This window comes from Chlorocebus sabaeus, chromosome 6 (assembly GCF_047675955.1).
Source record: "Chlorocebus sabaeus isolate Y175 chromosome 6, mChlSab1.0.hap1, whole genome shotgun sequence".
Lineage (NCBI taxonomy): Eukaryota > Metazoa > Chordata > Mammalia > Primates > Cercopithecidae > Chlorocebus > Chlorocebus sabaeus.
Genome location: NC_132909.1, coordinates 39490615 through 39511665, shown reverse-complemented (window position 1 = coordinate 39511665; position 21051 = coordinate 39490615). Strand labels below are relative to the sequence as shown.

Below are 21051 nucleotides of genomic sequence, written 5' to 3'. Positions count from 1 at the left end.
TTTTTTTGTTCTCCATTTGCTTGGTAAATCTTCCTCCATCCCTTTATTTTGAGCCTATGTATGTCTCTGCATGTGAGATGGGTCTCCTGAATACAGCAGACTGATGGGTCTTGACTCTTTATCCAGTTTGCCAGTCTGTGTCTTTTAATTGGAGCATTTAATCCATTTACATTTAAGGTTAATATTGTTATGTGTGAACTTGATCCTGCTATTATGAGATTAACTGGTTATTTTGCTCGTTAGTTGATGCAGTTTCTTCCTAGCCTCGATGGTCTTTACATTTTGGCATGTTTTTGCAATGGCTGGTACCGGTTGTTCGTTTCCATGTTTAGTGCTTCCTTCAGGGTCTCTTGTAAGGCAGGCCTAGTGGTGACAAAATCTCTAAGCATTTGCTTATCTGTAAAGGATTTTATTTCTCCTTCACTTATGAAACTTAGTTTGGCTGGATATGAAATTCTGGGTTTAAAATTCTTTTCTTTAAGAATGTTGAATATTGGCCCCCAATCTCTTCTGACTTGTAGAGTTTCTGCCGAGAGATCTGCTGTTAGTCTGATGGGCTTCCCTTTGTGGGTAACCTGACCTTTCTCTCTGGCTGCCCTTAAGATTTTTTCCTTCATCTCAACTTTGGTGAATCTGGCAATTATGTGTCTTGGAGTTGCTCTTCTCGAGGAGTATCTTTGTGGCGTTCTCTGTATTTCATGGATTTGAATGTTGGCCTGCCCTACTAGGTTGGGGAAGTTCTCCTGGATGATATCCTGAAGAGTATTTTCCAACTTGGTTCCATTTTCCCATCACTTTCAGGCACCCCAATCAGATGTAGATTTGGTCTTTTTACATAATCCCATACTTCTTGCAGGCTTTGTTCATTTCTTTTTCTTCTTTTTTCTTTAGATTTCTCTTCTCGCTTCATTTCGTTCATTTGATCCTCAATCGCTGATACTCTTTCTTCCAGTTGATCGAGTCGGTTACTGAAGCTTGTGCATTTGTCATGTATTTCTCGTGTCATGGTTTTCATCTCTTTCATTTCGTTTATAACCTTCTCTGCATTAATTACTCTAGCCATCAATTCTTCCACTTTTTTTTCAAGATTTTTAGTTTCTTTGCACTGAGTACGTAATTCCTCCTTTAGCTCTGAGAAATTTGATGGACTGAAGCCTTCTTCTCTCATCTCGTCAAAGTCATTCTCCGTCAAGCTTTGATCTGTTGCTGGCGATGAGCTGCGCTCCTTTGCCGGGGGAGATGTGCTCTTATTTTTTGAATTTCCAGCTTTTCTGCCCTGCTTTTTCCCCATCTTTGTGGTTTTATCTGCCTCTGGTCTTTGATAATGATGGTGATGTACTGATGGGGTTTTGGTGTAGGTGTCCTTCCTGTTTGATAGTTTTCCTTCTAACAGTCAGGACCCTCAGCTGTAGGTCTGTTGGAGATTGCTTGAGGTCCACTCCAGACCCTGTTTGCCTGGGTGTCAGCAGCAGAGGCTCAGTTGAAAATGCAGAAATCACCGGTCTTCTGTGTCGCTCGCGCTGGGAGTTGGAGAGTGGAGCTGTTCTTATTCAGCCATCTTGCCTGCTGAATTCTTTTATCAGTTGTAGGAGCGTTCTGGAGGAGTCCTTAGGCTTTTCGTGGTAAATGATCGTATCATCAGCAACCAGGGACAGTTTGACTTCCTGTTTACTGACTTGGATGCCCTTTATTTCTTTTTCTGGTCTGATAACTCTGGAGGATGTCCAGGACTATGTTGGAGAGGACGTCCAGTACTATGTTGGTGAGAGTGGGCATCCTAGTCTTGTTTCCATTCTCAGAGAGAATGCTTTCAACTTTTCCTCATTCAGTATTATGTTGGCTGTGGGTTTGTTGTAGATAGCTTTTATTACCTTAAGCTGTTCTTTGTATGCGAACTTTCCTGAGAGGTTTTGTTTGTTTTGACAGAGTTTTACTCTTGTTGCCCAGGCTGGAGTGCAATGGCACGATCTCGGCTCACCACAACCTCTGCCTCCTGGGTTCAAACGATTCTGTCTCAGCCTCCCAAGTAGCTGAGATTACAGGCACATGTCATCATGCTCGGCTAATTTTTGTACTTTTAGTAGAGACAAGGTTTCATCATATTGGTCAGGCTGGTCTTGAACTCCTGATGTCAGGTGATCTGCCTGCCTCCGCCTCCCAAAGTGCTGGGATTACAGGCATGAGCCACCGTGCGCCAGACCAAGCTGAGAGTTTTACTTACAAAGGGATGCTGGATTTTGTCGAATGCTTTTTCTGTGTCTATTGAGATGATCATGCTATTTTTGTTTTCAATTCTATTTTTGTGGTGTATCACATTTGTTGACTTGTGTGTGTCAGACCATCCCTGCATTCCTGCTATGAAACCCACTTTATCATGGTGGATTATCTTTTTGACATGTTGTTGGATTCGGTTAGCTAGTATTTTTTAAAGGATTTTAGCATCAATGTTTATCAAGGATATTGGCCTGCAGTTTTCTTTCGTAGTTGTGTCTTTTCCTGATTTTGGTACTAGGGTGATGCTGACTTAATAGAATGAATTAGGGAGGGTTCCTTATTTCTCTATCTGGTGGAATAGTGTCAAGAAGATTGGTACCAATTCTTTGAATGTCTGGTAGAATTCTGCTTTGAATCCATCTGGTCCTGGACTTTTTATTGGTAATTTTTTAAATTACTACTTTAATCTCACTGCTTGTTATTGGTCTGTTCAGGGTATCTAGTTCTTCCTGATTTAAGCTAAGAGGGTTGTATTTTTACAAGAATTTATTCTTCTCTTCTAGGGTTTCTAATTTATGTGTGTAGAGGTGTTCATAGTAGTCTTGAATGATTTTTTTGTATTTCAGTGGTGTCAGTTATAATATCTCCTGTTTCATTTCTCAGTGAGGTTATTTGGATTTTCTCTCTTTTCTTGGTTAATCTTGCTAATGGTCTATCAATTTTATTTATATTTTCAAAGAAGCAGCTTTTTGTTTCATTTATCTTTTGTATTTTTTGTTTCAATTTCATTTAGTTCTGCTCTGATCTTGGTTATTTTCTGTTTTTTCTTCTGGGTTTGGGTTTGGTTTGTTCTTGTTTCTCTAGTTTCTTGCGGTGTGACCTAAGATTGTCTGTTTGTGCTCTTTCAGACTTTTTAATGTAAGTATTTAGGGCTATGAACTTTCCTCTTAGCACCACCTTAGCTGTGTCCCAGAGGTTTTGATAGGTTGTGTCATTATTGTCATTCTGTTTGAAGAATTTCTTAATTTTCTTTTTTTTTTTTTTTTTTTTTTTTTTTGAGACGGAGTCTCGCTCTGTCGCCCAGGCTGGAGTGCAGTGGCCGGATCTCAGCTCACTGCAAGCTCCGCCTCCTGGGTTCACGCCATTCTCCTGCCTCAGCCTCCTGAGTAGCTGGGATTACAGGCGCCCGCCAACTCACCCAGCTAGTTTTTTGTATTTTTAGTAGAGACGGGGTTTTGCCGTATTAGCCAGGATGGTCTCGATCTCCTGACCTCGTGATCCACCCGTCTCGGCCTCCCAAAGTGCTGGGATTACAGGCTTGAGCCACCGCGCCCGGCCTTAATTTTCATATTGATTTGGTTTTTGCCCCAGTGCTTATTCAGGAGCAGGTTATTTAATTTCCGTATATTTATGTGGGTTTGAAGTTTCCTTTGGGAGTTGATTTCCAGTTTTATTCTACTGTGGTCTGAGAGTGCTTGTATATAATTTCAATTTTCTTAAATGGTTGAGGCTCATTTTATAACCTATCATATGGTCTGTCTTGGAGAAAGTTCCATACACTGTTGAGTAGAATTGTGTTCTGTAGTTGTTGAATGAAATGTTTTGTGTATGTTAAGTCCATTTTTTTCCAGGGTATAGTTTAAATCCACTGTTTCTTTGTTGACTTTCTGTCTTGATGGCCTGTCTAGTGCTGTCAGTGGAGTTGAAGTTCCCCACTATTACGTTGTTGCTGTCTATCTCATTTCTTAGATCTGTTATCAATTGTTTTATAAATTTGGGCCCTCTAGTATTAGGTGGATATATGTTTAGGGTTGTGATGTTTTCCTGTTGGACCAGCCATTTACCATTATATAATGCCCCTCTTTATCTCTTTTAACCACTGTTACTTTAAAGTTTGTTTTGTCTTATATAAGAATAGCTACCCCTGCTTGTTTTTGGTGTCCATTTGCATGAGGCGCCTTTTTCCACCCCTTTAAGTTTATGTGAGTCCTTACGTGTTAGGTGAGTCTCCTGAAGATAGCAGATAGTTGGTTAGTTAGTTCTTATCCATTCTGCAGTTCTGTTTTAAGTGGAGCATTTAGGCCATTTACATTCAATGTTAGTATGAAATGTGAGGTACCACTGCGTTCATTATGCTCTTTGTTGCCTGCATACTTTGGTGTTTTGTTTTGTTTTGTGGAAATGGAATCTCACTCTGTCACCCAGGCTGGAGTGCAGTGGCGCCATCTTGGTTCACTGCAACCTCCGCCTCCCAGGTTCAAGCGATTCGTCTGCTTCAGGCTCCCAAGTAGCTGGGAGTAGAGGTGCCCGCAACCACGCACGGCTAATTTTTTTGTACTTAGTAGAGATGGGGATTCACCATATTGGCCAGGCTGGTCCTGAACTCCTGACCTTGTGATCCGCCCGCCATAGCCCCCAAAAGTGCTGAGATTATAGGTGTGGACCACTGCACCTGGCCTTTTTTTTGTTTGTCACTTTTGTTTTTTATCTTGTATTTCTGTTTTATAAATCCTGTTTGATTTATGCTGTAAAGAGATTCTGTTGATATGTTTCCAGGATTTGTTTTATGAACTAGAGTTTCTCTTAGCAGATTTTCTGTTAGGGGCTTGGTAATGGTGAACTATCTCAATATTTGTTTGTCTGAAAATGACTGTATCTTTCCTTATATATGATGCTTAGTTTCATGGGATGGAAAATTCTTGACTGATAATTGTTTTGTTTGAGGAAGCTGTAGTTGGGGCCCCAATCCCTTCTAACTTATAAGGTTTCTGCTGAGAAATCTGCTGTTAATCTGATAGGTTTTCTTTTATAGGTTACCTGGTTCTCTCTCACAGCTCTGAAGATTTTTTTGTCTTAACTTCGGATAACCTGATCACAATGTGCTAAGTTGAAGATCTTTTTGCTATTAATTTCCCAGCTGTTCTTTGTGCTTCTTATATTTGTATGTCTAGGTCCCTAGCAAGGTCAGAGAAGTTTTACTTGATTATTCCCTCAAATATGTTTTCCAAGCTTTTAGAATGTTTTCTTCCTCGGGAACACCAAATATTCTTAGGTGTGGTCATTTAACATAATTCCAGACTTCCTGGAGGCTTTGCTTATATTTTCTTATTCTGTTTTCTTTGTCTTTGTTGGATTGGGTTAATTCAAATACCTTGTCTTTGAGCTCAGAATTTCTTCTTCTACTTGTTAATTTGTATTGGTGAGACTTGCCAGATCATTTCACATTTCTAAAAGTGTGTCCAATGTTTCGTGAATTTTTTGTTTTTTGTTTTTTGTTTGTTTGTTTGTTTTTAAGCTATCTATTTCATTGAATATTTTGCCCTTCACTTCTTGTATGATTTTTTGAATTTCCTTGCGTTGGCCTTCACTTTTCTCTCATCCCTCCCTGATTAGCTTAATAACTAACCTCCTGAATTCTTTTTTTGGATAAATCAGGGATTTCTTCTTGGTTTGTTTCCATTGCTGGTGAACTAGTGTGATTTTTTAGGGGGGTGTTGATGAACGTCGTTTTGTCATTTGCTTTTCTGTTCCTTCTCATTTGGGTAGGCTCTGTCAGAGGGAAGGTCTAGGGCTGAAAGCAGTTTAGATTTTTTTTGACCCACAAGGTGTTCCCTTTTTTCTGTGGATATGGTTTCCTGTGAGCTGAGCTGCAGTGATTGGTTGTGTGTCTTCTGGGTCTAGCCACCCAGTGAGTCTTCCCTGCTCCAGGCTGATACTTGGGGTTGTCTGCACAGAGTCTTGTGATTTAAATGGACTATAGATCTCTCAGCCATGGATACCAGTGCCTGTTCCAGTGGAGGTGGTGAAGGGTGCAATGGACTCTGTGGGAGTCCTTAGCTTTGGTGGTTTAATGCTTTATTTATTTATTTGCTTGCTAGTGGGCCTCCTGCCAGGAGGTAACGCTTCCCAGAAAGCATCAGCTGTAGTAGTGTGCAGAGGGACTGGTGATGGGTGGGGCCTTAGGACTCCCAACATTATATGTCCTCTGTCTTCCACTACCAGGGTGGATAGGGAAGGATCATTGGGTGCAGGGGGCACTAGGCCTGTCTGAATTCAGACTCTCCTTGGGCAGGTCTTGCTGTGGCTGGTATAGGGGATGCAGGTGAGAATCCCAGGTCACTGGAGTTGTATACCTAAGAGGATTATAGCTGTCTCTGCTGAGTCACGCAGGGTGTCAAGGAAATGGGGGAAAGCAGGTAGTCACAGGCCTCACTCAGCCCCCATTGCAAACCATAGGGCCAGTCTCATTCCCACTGTGCACCCCACAGCAACCCCAAGTCTGTTTCCAGGTGGAAGGCTAGTTGGGCTTGAAAATTGCCCAAGGCTTTATGCCTTCCAGCTGCGGAAAAAAAAGGGCTTTACTTCTTCCCCACCTGTGAAGTCTGCAAGCCAGATTCATGCCTTTCTCTCAGTTCTGACAAGAAGGCTTCTTGCCCCATTCAAATTGTTACAAAGTTCAGCTAAGGAAGTCTTTCTCCACTTGGAGTTTTACCCCTTGCTCCTCTGTCCTCCGTCCTGATGGATCCCTGTGGTGCCAGGCAGGAATGGGCTGCTTGGGGATTTAGCGAGCCCCCAGGGCCTCCCTGCTGCCTGCTGAACCCCTGTATTTCACTCAGCTTGGTGCTCTAATTTGACGCAGCTCCAGGTAGTCAGGAAATTATCCCACAAACAGACTTTCAGCTTCTCCAGTGGGGGTATGTGTTCGGGAGAGGAGGGACTCCCTTTCTCACTTCTGCAGTTGGGGCACTCACAGTATCTGGAGTGTCTCCAGGGTCCTGCAGGAACAGTCTGCTTCCTTCAAAGGGTCTGCCCTGATGCCTTTAAAGACACATTCTCAAGATAAAGGGGGTGATTTGTTCAGATAATCTTTCCTGAGAAGGAATCAGAGAAGAGAGGGAAAATGGTTGATTCTCACATAAGCATGTCCAAGGTAAAAACTGTGTCCACATTTTCTTTTAGAATGTCATGTGTTTAGAATTGCAATCATTTACATTTCTACTTCTGATGCTTTTGCCTAAGATTATTTCAACTGCCTTTTCCCTTCTCATGACAGTGAAAGGACCTCTTTAAAATAATTCACCCTATATAGCAGAGCCTTATATTTATTCTCTCCATCCAGGTTTCTTACATATCACAACTAATACCTTGAATTTATATGCTGAAATAATTGAAAGTATTCCCTATGTTGACAGATAAGCCTGGGCAGGTGGGGATATAAAACATTCTTATTGGGGATGGTGCTGGGTCCTCAGATATCAGTGAGGGAGAAAAGTGCACCATTTATGTTCCACCTGAATGCTCCATCAGCTCTGTGAAGAACATAATTTTTAAATGCACACTTAAAAAGAATGGAATTAATAGCCTGGAATAATTTAGAAAGATACGTTAGGGAATGAATTCAAATAAATTCGCCTTCTAGAATGCTAAAGAGAGAGTATTTAGATACACTACTAGAAATTACAAAACATGGGCAACAGATGTGGCTTGAACTTTACATGAAACATTTTTTTCATGATCAGATTCAGATTATAATTTGTTTTTTGACCAGTAATCTCACCAAAGTCATGTTGCATCATCCTATATGTATCAGCATGTGATGCCAATCTGTCCCATTACTTTTATTCACTTGGTTAATGTGTTTTCTGAAAGATTTTTTCCCCCCTCCCCAAGATGGAGTCTTGTTCTTTCACCCAGAGCTGGAGTGCAATGGCACAATCTCAGTTCACTGCAACCTTTGCCTCCTAGGTTCACGTGATTCCCCTACTTCAACCTCCTGAATAGCTGGGATTACAGGCATGAGACACCATGCCCAGCTAATTATTGTATTTTTAGTAAAGATAGGGTTTCACCATGTTGGCCAGGCTGGTCTTGAACTTCTGACATTATGATCCCCCTGCCTTGGCCTACCAATGTGCAGGCATTACAGGTGTGAGTCACCACTCCCAGCCAGGATTTCTTCACTATAAAGTTACTTTATAAAAACTGTAGTATTCACAGTTACTTTGGAGAGACTTTCTGACTAACATAAATAAACAATCAGATTTAATCTGAAAGTTCTCCTGTTACACCAAGTGTCAGGTTCCAGTTCAAGATGAGGTCTAACAGGAGTAGGTGGGTGAGTAGTGGGTTGCTGGAAAAACAAGGAATGGTGGGGAGTTTTGACATGGCTTTATTCTCTGTCAAAAGAATAAAGGGCACAAGCCTGGTCATGAGCCCTGTGTACAGGGTCAGCAGTTTTACTCTCTCTCTCTCTCCTGTCCACCTTTCTGTGTACTCCTAACACTTAATAGCGGCTCAGAGCCAAGTATGAGCTTACCCAACCAGGTTACATAATGAGCAGAATTATGCACCTGCACTCCAAACACAGAGTCATGCTGAACCAGATGTTTACCTTGGCCTATTCTTGAACACAGCATATCTATTTTTCTTACATTTCTTTTCTTAATAGTTTCTCTTTGTTTATGCCTTGCTTTGAAAAATGAAGGCTGTCATCTTTTTTTTTTTACTGGTCATATACACTAGAATAAAACCCAGGTTCAATCACTTACTAGATGTTTTACAAAGTATTTTCCTTAAGCTAGAATCATTGACATCATTGGTGAGTTTGTTAGCAATGCAGTAACTCAGGTCTCATCCCAGATCTCTTGAGTTAGAATACATATTTTTTAAAAATCTCCAGTTTATTGATGTATACATGAAAAATTTGAGAGGTACCTCCTAACTTCCTGTGACTTCTCCATATGAGAACTGTACACAACTTACTCTGTATAATGTAAATATGGCACTCAAAACTGTATATGCTTGTGTTTATGCCATAAATTTTATGCTGTATCATCAGAAAACTATAATACCTACCCTGGTTTTGTGGATCTTATTTTCTTCTCTTTCCTCAGAATGATGGAATACATTAGAGAACCTTTCTCTGTTAAATAATATTTTCCTGGATAATTTCAGTCTCATGTAAAACAGAGCCAGTTCTCTTAACTCTCAAACACCTAGAGTAAAATTAACAATTCTGCCCATGGCCACTTGATAATTATGTGTGGGTGTTTGTGGGTTTTTAGAAAATGTTAACTTTCAAGGCTGTGGCCATAGAATTCTCTCAGGAGGAGTGGGTATGTCTGAATCCTGCTCAGTGAAATTTGTATAGAGATGCAGTGTTAGAGAACTACAGAAACCTGGTCTCTCTAGGTGAGAATAAATTTTCCCCAGATTTCCTGATATACCTTAAGGCTTCTATTTTCTCCCTCTGTAGAATGATTTTGGGAGTTTTTGCTCTGCGTAAATTATTTTTAGATCAATACATTTAAGGAAAGCTTGAAGTTTATTGGAACAGAGAAGAAAATTTTCAAGATGTTTTATCTTAAGAGGAACCTTCCCCCTTCTTGAACGATACTGTATCTTTCACTCTAATGATAATTCTAGAAATTCAGTGGCATATTGTTCCTCAAGTATTAAAATCCAGTATTCATCACCAATTTTAAATTCAATAATATTGAATAGTAGAGCTAAGGATCCAGAAATGTAACCTAAATTTTAACCTAAATATTCTAAAGATTCTGTCAGAAAATAGTATTTTGGAATTAAATTTCTAGAATCCTTCATACTAGTCTCTCCTCTCTACTGAACAGAGTACTAGGTTGGTAACTGGAGAATCCCAGAGAGTCATATTACTTTTTTTCTAACAAAACAGGCCTTGATGTCCCTAACCCTGATCTGATCTCCTGCCTTGAGCAAATAAAAGAGCCCTGGAATGTGAAGAGACATGAGACAGTAGTCAAATACTCAGATAGCTAAGCATGAATGAAGCAGATAACACAGACAAGAGGTACAAAGGTCAAAGAATTCCAGACCTTAAAATGTCATATTAGGATGCTCTGCTTCAATGGAGGTGTTTCCTAGAAAGTCATTTTTTTTTTTTCTTTTTCTCTAGCTGTCAAATAGGAGCATCTTTTGTCCCATATCCTTAAATTCTCTAAGGACTCTACTTCCTATTTAGTGATTTTTCCTTTGAGGGTGTTGTGAGAGCTAAAGTCCTCTTTATGGCTTATAAGGTATCACATGTTATTCCTATTGTTCCATTGCTTTGGGGGAATATAAGAATATCTCGAGTATTTTTGAGGAGCTGCATATAAGATTATTTCATAAGTTTTCCCTTCATGTCTGAAATGTGTGAGAGCAGTGGTGATATTAAGATTTGTTTCGGAAATCTCAGGAACATTAATGACAGATGTTTCTTGTTATTTCTCTATTTTTTCATTTTGATATTAGCAATCCTGACAGATTTGAAGTGATAGCTCATCATTGTTTTCATTTACAGTTGCCTGTTGGTAGGTGATAGTGAGCACTGTTTTATATATCTATTGGTCATTTGTATATATTTGTTGACAAAATATTTTTTCAGTCTTTTTACTATTTTTCAGGTGGATTATAATAATTATACTTGCCTTTACTTTGAATCTCCTATATATTTTTAATATTAAAATTTTCTTGTATATATGGTTTGCTATTGTGAGCATGCTGCAGTAAACATGAAATATAGTTTTTTGTTTTTTTTTTTTTTTTGAGTTGGAGTCTTGCTCTGTCGCCCAGACTGGAGTGCAGGGGCTCGATCTCGGCTCGCTGCAAGCTCCGCCTCCCAGGTTCACGCCATTCTCCTGCCTCAGCCTCCCGAGTAGCTGGGACTACAGACCCCTGCCACCACACCTGGCTAATGTTTTGTATTTTTAGTAGAGATGGGGTTTCACCGTGTTGGCCACGATGGTCTCGATCTCCTGACCTCGTGATCCTCTTGCCTCGGCCTCCCAAAGTGCTGGGATTACAGGCATGAGCCACTGTGCCTGGTCCAGATATCATTTTCATATAATAAAAGATTTTTCTTTGGGTAGATACCCAATAATGAGATCTCTGAATCAAATGGTAGTTCTATTTTTAGTTGAGATTGAGCATTTTTTTTTCATATGCATGTTGGCTATTTGTATTTCTTCATTCTTAGTAATGTTATTTACCCATTTTCAATGGAATCGTTTGTTTATTATGATATTTTTGAGTTGTTTGAATTATTTGTAAATTCTGAATATTAGTTCCATGTTGGCACATAGTTTGCAAATATGTTCTTTTATTCTGTAGGTTGCCTATTTACCCTGTTGATTATTTTTCTTCCTGTATAAACATTTTAGTTTGAATCCCATTTATCTGTTTTTTATATTAATAACATAATAATAGTTTTTTTGTTTTTGTGTTCCTGAATAATTTTGGTATCAAGGTGATACTGACCTCAGAGTGACTTAGAAAGAATTTCATTATCCTGAATATTTGGGAAGAGTTTCAGGAGGATTATTATTCTTAGTACATTTGGTAGAATTTGGCTGTGCATTTATCTACTCCCAGGCTTTTCTTTTTCAAGACTTTTTTTTATTACTGCCTCAATCATGCTACTCATTATTGGTTTGTCTTACTGTTGTATCCATTGAAATGTCTGTTATTTCACTTCTGATTGTTTATTTAGATCTCTCTTCTGTTTTTGGTTAATCTAGCTAGCAATTTATCAATTTTGTCTTTTTGAAACATTAACTATGCTGTTGATAATTTTTATTGTTTTTGGTCTTTATTTCATTTGGTTCTGTTCTGATTTTTATTTTTTTTCTTGTAAGTTGGAATTTGGTTTCTTATTAATTTTCTAGTTCCTTGAAGTGTTATGTCAGGTCTTTAACATGTAAGGTGTCTACTTTTTTGATGCAGGCATTTAGGCTATAAACTGCTGTCTTTGTGCTATATTTGCTGTATCTCACAGGTTTTATTATATTGTGTTTCTATTTCCATCTTTTTCCGACAATTTTTTAATTTTCATTTTAATTTTCTTTTTGACATGGGTTTTACTGTGTCACCTAGGCTGGAGTGTAGTGGCACAATCTTGGCTCACTGCAACCTCTGCCTTCCAGGCCCAAGTGATCTTTTTATTTCAGCCTCCCGAGTAGCTAGGACTATAGGTGTGCACCACCACATCTAGCTTTTTTTAAATATATTTTTTGTAGAGATGGGGTTTGTCATGTTGCCCAGGCTAGTCTCAAACTCCTGACCTCAGGTGATCCACCTCCCTCAGCCTCCCAAAGTCCTGGGATTACCGTTGTGAGCCACCACCCCTGGCCGGCCATTTTAATTACTTCATTTACACAGTGACTGTTTAGGAGTATGTTGTTTAAATTCTTTGTAAATTTATAGTTTCTGAAATTTATCTTGAAATATTGATTTGTAGTTTTATTCTACTGTGATCTAAGTAGGTAGTTGATATAATAGTGATTTATGGGGGTACTTTGTTGATTTGCCAATTTCCTATCTCAACGGTCTCTCTAATGCTGTGAGTAGAATGTTGAATTTCTCCACTATCATTTTGTTACTGTCTCTTTCTATAGGTTTAATAATATTTCTTTTTAAAATCTGGGTGCTTTGATGTTGGGTGCATAGATATTTAGAATTATTATATCTTTTTGCTGAAATGATTTCTTTATTCTTGGATGATTACCTTTATCCTTTCTGTTGCCACTTTTTATTTAAAGTGTTTTATTTGCTATACATATAGATACTCCTGTTTGCTTTTGGTTTCTGTTTGTGTTAATATCTTCCTTCCTTTATTTTTAATCTATATGTGTCTTACAAGTAAGGTGAGATTCTTGTAGGCAACATAGAGTTGGACCATTTTTTCTTATTCATATCACAAATCTATACATTTCCATGAAGGATTTAATTTATATTCAAGGTTAATTTTTTCTTTTATTTTCTTTTTCTTTTTTTTGAGATGGAGTCTCATTCTTTTTGTTCAGGTTGGAGTGCAATGGCGTGATCTTGGCTCACTTCAAGAAGCTCTGCCTCCCAAGTTCAAGCGATTCTCCTGTCTCAGCCTATTGAGTAGCTGTGATTACAGGTACCCACCACCATGCCCAGCTAATTTTTTGTATTTTTACTAGCGATGGGGGTTTCACAATGTTGGCCAGCCTGGCCTCGAACTCCTGATCTCAGGTAATCCACCCACCTTGGCCTCCAAAAGGCATGAGCCACCTCACCCGGCCAAGGTTAATATTAATATAATATGTAGGTTTTGTTAGTGTCATAATGATAATTATTTTGTTTTCTTTTTTTCATGTGTCTGGTTTAATAAAATTCTGTCATGTTGTGATTTGATTTATTTCTTTTTCTCTTTTGTTTTATAAGACCTGTTAATTTTATACTTTCGTATGTTTTAATGATGGTGAATATCAATCTTTTGTTTTTCTTTTTTTTTTTTTTTTTTTTTTGAGACGGAGTCTCACTCTATCACCCAGGCTGGAGTAGAGTGGCCGGATCTCAGCTCACTGCAAGCTCCACCTCCCGGGTTTACGCCATTCTCCTGCCTCAGGCTCCCGAGTAGCTGGGACTACAGGCGCCAGCCACCTCGCCCGGCTGGTTTTTTGTATTTTTTTGGTAGAGACGGGGTTTTACCGTGTTAGCCAGGCTGGTCTCGATCTCCTGACCTCGTGATCCACCCGTCTCGGCCTCCCAAAGTGCTGGGATTACAGGCTTGAGCCACCGCACCCGGCCAATCTTTTGTTTTTCTATTAGAAATACCGGCCTGGCACAATGGCTCATGCCTGTAATCTCAGCACTTTGGAAGACTGAGGTGGGTGGATCACCTGAGGTCAGGAGTTTGAGACAAGTCTAGCCAACATGATAAAACCCCGTCTCTACTAAAAATACAAAAATTAGCTGGGTGAGGTGGCGAATGCCTGTAGTTCCAGCTACTTGGGGGGCTGAGGCAGGAGAATCACTTGAACCCAGAAGACAGAGGTTGCAGTGAGCTGATATCGTGCCATTGCACTCCAGCCTGTGTAATAAGAGCAAAACTCTGTCTCAAAAAAAAAAAAAAAAAAAAAGAGAGAGAAAGAAATCCCTTGAACATCTTTTATAGGCCCAGTCTAGTGGTAATTAGTTTCCCCAGCATTTATTTTTCAGGGTAAGACTATTTCTTCTTCATTTGTGAAAGTTAATTTAGCTTGATGCAAAATTTTTGGCTGGCACTTTTCATTTCTTTCAACACTCTAACAGTGCCATTCCATTATCTTCTGGTCAGTAAAGTTTCTGTTGAGAAGTCTGCCTTTAGTTTGATGTGGTTTTATTTATAAATGACTGGATGCTTTTCTTTTGCTGATTTTAGAATTACTTATTTCACTTTGACTCTAGAAATTCTGATTATCATGTGCCATGATGAAGTCTGTTTTGCAATGTATTTTGCTGGTGATTGCTGAGCTTCCTGTATATGTATGTCTAACTCTATTGCTAGACTTGGAAAGTTTTCATCATTTATTTTCTTAAATAGATTTTCTAAACCTTTTGATTTTTGTCTCTCTCAGAAACACTGATAATTTTTATGTTTAGTCACTTTATGTAGTCGGAAACATCTCAAAGTCTTTGTTCATTTTTTAAAATTCTTTTCTCCTTAGTTTTGTCTAAGTAGATTATTTTAAAAGATCCATTTAAAAGTCTGAAAATTCTTTTTATGCCTTTTCAGTCTGTTATTGAATCATTGAATGTATTTTCTTTTTCCTTCAGTGAATATTTCAGTTCCATAATTTTGTTTTGGTTTCTTTCAAAAGATATTTGTCTCCTTGGCACATTTCCCATTCATACTATAAATTTATTTATTTATTTTTGTATTGGTTTTAGATTTCTTTTGCTTCTCTTTGAACTTCTTTAAAATCTATATTTTGAAGCCTTTTTAAAGTCTTTTAAAGTCATTTCAATGATTTTTTTTCTTAGAGTATTGGAGAATTATCGTATTCCTTTGAAAGTGTCATGAACCTTGCTTTTCTGTGTTTCCACCACAACCAATGTTTTGTATTTTTAGTAGAGACAGGGTTTCATCATGTTAGCCAGGATGATCTGGATCTCCTGACCTTATAATCCGCCCAACTTGACCTCCCAAAATGCTGGGATTGCAGGCATGAGCCACCACGCCTGGCAAAATATAGCACATTTTAAAGGCCACTGATGCACAGTGCAAGAACTGCCACATATGAATATGACATGAAATTATACTTCCAGTAACAGTGTTAGGAAAGCTCTTGTTTCCCTATACTTACTATTTATTAATAGTTTAAAGGAATATATTATTTTTAAAAATATTTTCCACTTTGGTATATGAAAAAATGGCATCTCATTATTATTTATTTATTTATTTTTGAGACAGAGTCTTGCTCTGTTGGCCAGGCTGGAGTGCAGTGGCATGATCTCGGCTCAGTGAAACCTCTGTCTTCCTGGGCTTAAGCAATTCTCCTGTCTCAGCGTCCCGAGTTGCTGGGATTATAGGTGTGTGCCACCATGCCCGGCCAATTTTTGTATTTGTAGTAAAGACAGGTTTTCATCATATTGGCCAGGCTGGTCTCAAACTCCTGACCTCAGGTAATCCACCCACCTTGGCCTCCCAAAGTACTGGGACTACAGGCATGAGCCACTGTGCTCGGCAGCATCTCATTATTTTGATATGAATTTTAGTAACTATTAGGTAGCTTGTTATTATATATATTTAGTGTACTACTTTTTGAATTGCCTAGTCATGCCTTCTGCTTATTTTGCTATTAAATTATTTGACTTTTTACTGATTTATATAAGCTTTTGGTATCCCCATTATAGTAATCATTTGTCAAAAATTATTTTACATTTATCTTCATTCAGCTCCCAGTGTCTATCTTCAATGTTTTTGACAGAAAAGGAGTTCCTCCCTTCTAAAGATGTCTACTCTTACTTTAAATATGTACCAATTAGTAATACACAATTAGGAAAGTTTAAACATTTTCTAATTTAATTTGATTTGGGGAAAATAAATGTTCTCATCTTTCTAACATTATTTAGCCATGTGTAAGAAAGCAGCCCATGCATTCTGGGGTGAAAAGTCTCTTTTTAAAAAGGGAAAATGTATTCTATCAAGAGGGTACCAAATTCCAAGTTTGCCCTGCACTTTGCTGAACACATTGTATTTTTTCAAGCGTAAACTTTCTAAAATGTTGCAGTGTTCTCTGTGAAACACAGAGCTGCTCACATTGCAGCCCTGCTCTAAAACATTCAGTGGTTCGTAACAGCCTACAAAGCTGAGCCCTCATCCATGTTTCTAAGGCCAACATCTCTTATCATCCCAAATCTACACAACTCTCCCAAAGTATATTCTCTTGTCAAACTGCACTTCTTGTCCTACCCTGTCCTCAAATAAGCCTCATATTTTTATACTTCAAGTCCTGTACTTAAACTGCTTTTTTTGCCTAGATGTACATTTTTCTTTTCCCACATTATTCTCCTCCACATGGAAAACCTGCACATTTGTGAGTATCACCTTTACTCTCCACTGCAACTTCTCACTGGCCAGTTCTCCACTTGTTCTTGCTGGTTGTGAAGCACTGGTGAATTTTAGAACTGGAATCATATTATGTCCATCTTTGCAGTTCTAGAGCCTGGTACCAGGTGTAGGTGTCAAGAAATGGTTCCCAATGCAAGCTTGCTGATAGTGATCTTCAATAGACGAGGCAAGAAAGGAGCCACAATGCTGGTGTACTAATCCAGATTTCTTTCCACTATTGTTTTGCTGAAACTTTCCCAAAGTCATGAGAAAAATAACAATGATAATAATAATACTAGTAGTAAATACAGAAGATAAGTCAGTTAAAAATGAGCTGGTAGCATGCGTGACTTCAATTCTCTATTTATTACTAGTTTCAAAATATTTCTTATCCCCAGATTGGAAGAAACAGGAAACAGACACTCAAGTGCCTATCACAATGCAAGACCTGCCAATTTCATAACTTGCTTAGGCACCCTCATAAAGAAAACTAGACACACTGGTGACCCCATCTCAAACATGCTCAAAGGAGACAGAAGGTCTTCCTATCACTGTCCTCCAGTACATATGGCTTCTCCTGCTTAAAAAACAAAACAACAAAGAAATGATACCTCCAAGAGGGTATGGCACTTGACCCTGGGCAAGGTTTTTTTTTGTTTGTTTTTTTTTTTTTTGTAGTCTTGGTAACTTTTTTTTTTTAAATTATACTTTATGTTCTAGGGTATATCCTGCAGGTTTGTTACATATGTATACTTGTGCCATGTTGGTGTGCTGCACCCATTAACTCATCATTTACATTAGGTATATCTCCTAATGCTATCCTTCCCCCCTCCCCGTTCCCCACAATAGGCCCCGGTGTGTGATATTCCCCTTCCTGTATCCAAGTGATCTCATTGTTCAATTCCCACCTATGAGTGAGAACATGTGGTGTTTGGTTTTCTGTTCTTGTGATAGTTTGATGAGAATGATGGCTTCCAGCTGCATTCATGTCCCTACAAAGGACAAGAACTAATCCTTTTTTATGGCTGCATAGTATTCCATGGTGTATATTTGCCACATTTTCTTAATCCGGTCTGTCATTGATGGACATTTGGGTTGGTTCCAAGTCTTTGTAATTGTGAATAGTGCCGCAATAAACATATGTGTGCATGTGTATTTATAGCAGCATGATTGATTGATTGATTGATTCATTTTTGTTATACCTTAAGTTCTAGGGTACATGTGCACAATGTGCAGTTTTGTTACATATGTATATATGTGCCATGTTGGTGTGCTGCACCCGTTAACTCGTCATTTACATTAGGTATATCTCCTAATGCTATCCCCCCCACCCCCTCCCCACAATAGGCATCAGTGTGTGATGTTCCCCTTTCTGTGTCCAAGTGATCTCATTGTTCAATTCCCACCTATGAGTGAGAACATGCGGTGTTTGGTTTTCTCTTCTTGCGATAGTTTGCTGAGAATAATGGTTTCCAGCTGCATCCATGTCCCTACAAAGGACACAAACTCATCCCTTTTTATGGCTGCATAGCATTCCATGGTGTATATAGCAGCATGATTTATAATCCTTTGGGCATATACTCAGTAATGGGATGACTGGGTATATGGTATTTCTGGGTCAAATGGTATTTCTAGTTCTAGATCCTTGAGGAATTGCCACACTGTCTTCCACAATGATTGAACTAGTTTACAGTCCCACTAACAGTGTAAAAGTGTTCCTATTTCTCCACATCCTCTCCAGCATCTGTTGTTACCTGACTTTTTAATGATTGCCATTCTAACTGGTGTGAGATGGAATCTCATTGTGGTTTTGATTTACATTTCTCCGATGGCTGGTGATAATGAGCATTTTTTTCATGGGTCTGTTGGCTGTATAAATATCTTCTTTTGAGAAGTGTCTGTTCACACCCTTTGCCCACTTTTTGATGGGGTTGTTTGTTTTTTTCTTGTAAATTTGTTTGAGTTCTTTGTAGGTTCTGAATATTAGCCCTTTGTCAGATAAGTAGATTGAAAAAATTTTCTCCCATTCTGTAGGTTGCCTGTTCACTCTGATAGTAGTTTCTTTTGCTGTGCTGAAGCTCTTTAGTTTAATTAGATCCCATTTGTCAATTATGGCTTTTGTTGCCGTTGCTTTTGGTGTTTTAGACATGAAGTCCTTGCCCATGCCTATGTCCTGAATGGTATTGCCTAGGTTTTCTTCTAGGGTTTTTATGGTATTAGGTCTAACATTTAAGTCTCTAATCCATCTTGAATTAATTTTTGTATAAGGTGTAAGGAAGGGATCCAGTTTCAGCTTTTTACATATGGCTAGCCAGTTTTCCCAGCACCATTTATTAAATAGGGAATTCTTTCCCCATTTCTTGTTTTTGTCAGGTTTGTCAAAGATCAAATGGTTGTAGATGTGTGGTATTATTTCTGAGGGCTCTGTTCTGTTCCATTGGTCTATATGTCTGTTTTGGTACCAGTACCATGCTGTTTTGGTTACTGTAGCCTTGTAGTATAGTTTGAAGTCAGGTAGCATGATGCCTCCAGCTTTGTTCTTTTGACTTAGGATTGTCTTGGAGATGTGGGCTCTTTTTTGGTTCCATATGAACTTTAAAGTAGTTTTTTCCAATTCTGTGAATAAAGTCATTGGTAGCTTAATGGGGATGGCATTGAATCTATAAATTACCTTGGGCAGTATGGCCATTTTCACAATATTGATTCTTCCTATCCATGAGCATGGTATGTTCTTCCATTTGTTTGTGTCCTCTTTTATTTCACTGAGCAGTGGTTTGTAGTTCTACTTGAAGAGGTCCTTTACATCCCTTGTAAGTTGGATTCCTAGGTATTTTATTCTCTTTGAAGCAATTGTGAATTAGAGTTCATTCATGATTTGGCTCTCTGTTTGTTACTGGTGTATAAGAATGCTTGTGATTTTTGCACATTAATTTTGTATCCTGAGACTGCCAAAGTTGCTTATCAGCTTAAGGAGATTTTGGGCTGAGATAGTGGGGTTTTCTAAACATACAATCATGTCATCTGCAAACAGGGACAATTTGACTTCTTTTTCTAACTGAATACCCTTTATTTCTTTCTCTTGCCTGATTGCCCTAGCCAGAACTTCCAACACTATGTTGAATAGGAGTGGTGAGAGAGGGCATCCCTGTCTTGTGCAAGTTTTCAAAGAAAATGCTTCCAGTTTTTGCCTATTCAGTATGATATTGGCTGTGGGTTTGTCATAAATAGCTCTTATTATTTTGAGATACGTTCCATCAATACCGAATTTATTGAGAGTGTTTAGCATGAAGGGCTGTTGAATTTTGTCAAAGGCCTTTTCTGCATCTATCGAGATAATCATGTGGTTTTTGTCTTTGGTTCTGTTTATATGCTGGGTTACGTTTATTGATTTGCATATGTTGATCCAGCCTTGCATCCCAGGGATGAAGCCTACTTGATCATGGTGGATAAGCTTTTTGATGTGCTTCTGAATCCGGGTTGCCAGTATTTTATTGAGGATTTTTGCATCGATGTTCATCAGGGATATTGGTCTAAAATTCTTTTTTAGTTGTGTCTCTGCCAGGCTTTGGTATCAGAATGATGTTGGCATCATAAAATGAGTTAGGGAGGATTCCTTCTTTTTCTATTGATTGGAATAGTTTCAGAAGGAATGGTACCAGCTCCTCCTTGTACCTCTGGTAGAATTCAGCTGTGAATCCATCTGGTCCTGGACTTTTTTTGGTTGGTAGGCTATTAATTATTGCCTCAATTTCAGAGCCTGCTATTGGTCTATTCAGGGATTCAACTTCTTCCTGGTTTAGTCTTGGAAGAGTGTAAGTGTCCAGGAAAGTATCCATTTCTTCTAGATTTTCTAGTTTATTTGCATAGAAGTGTTTATAGTATTCTCTGATGGTAGTTTGTATTTCTGTGGGATCGGTGGTGATATCCCCTTTATCATTTTTTATTGCATCTATTTGATTCTTCTCTCTTTTCTTCTTTATTAGTCTTGCTAGCGGTCTGTCAATTTTGTTGATCTTTTCAAAAAACTAACTCCTGGATTCATTGATTTTTTGGAGGGTTTTTTGTGTCTCTATCTCCTTCAGTTCTGCTCTGATCTTAGTTATTTCTTGCCTTCTGCTAGCTTTTGGATGTGTTTGCTCTTGCTTCTCTGGTTCTTTCAATTGTGATGTTAGGGTGTTAATTTTAGATCGTTCCTGCTTTCTCTTGTGGGCATTTAGTGCTATAAATTTCCCTCTACACACTGCCTTAAATGTGTCCCAGAGATTCTGGTATGTTGTATCTTTGTTCTCATTGGTTTCAAAGAACATCTTTATTTCTGCCTTCATTTCGTGATGTACCCAGTAGTCATTCAGGAGCGGTTTGTTCAGTTTCCATGCAGTTGAGCGGTTTTGATTGATTTTCTTAGTCCTGAGTTCTAGTTTGATTGCACTGTGGTCTGAGAGACAGTTTGTTATAATTTCTGTTCTTGTACATTTGCT

At 38.6% G+C, this 21051-nt stretch overlaps 1 protein-coding gene across 1 annotated transcript in view; it reads left to right on the top strand.

The window, feature by feature from the left end:
- The window catches only part of LOC140711883 (zinc finger protein 254-like), a 59493-nt gene extending 46057 nt beyond the window's left edge, over positions 1–13436 (top strand). The window contains exon 6 of the mRNA XM_073016696.1: positions 13035–13436. Coding sequence (XP_072872797.1) covers positions 13035–13178 — 144 coding nt within the window. The 3' untranslated portion in view covers positions 13179–13436. The remainder of the gene's footprint in view (positions 1–13034) is intronic.
- The last annotated feature ends 7615 nt before the right edge of the window (positions 13437–21051 follow it).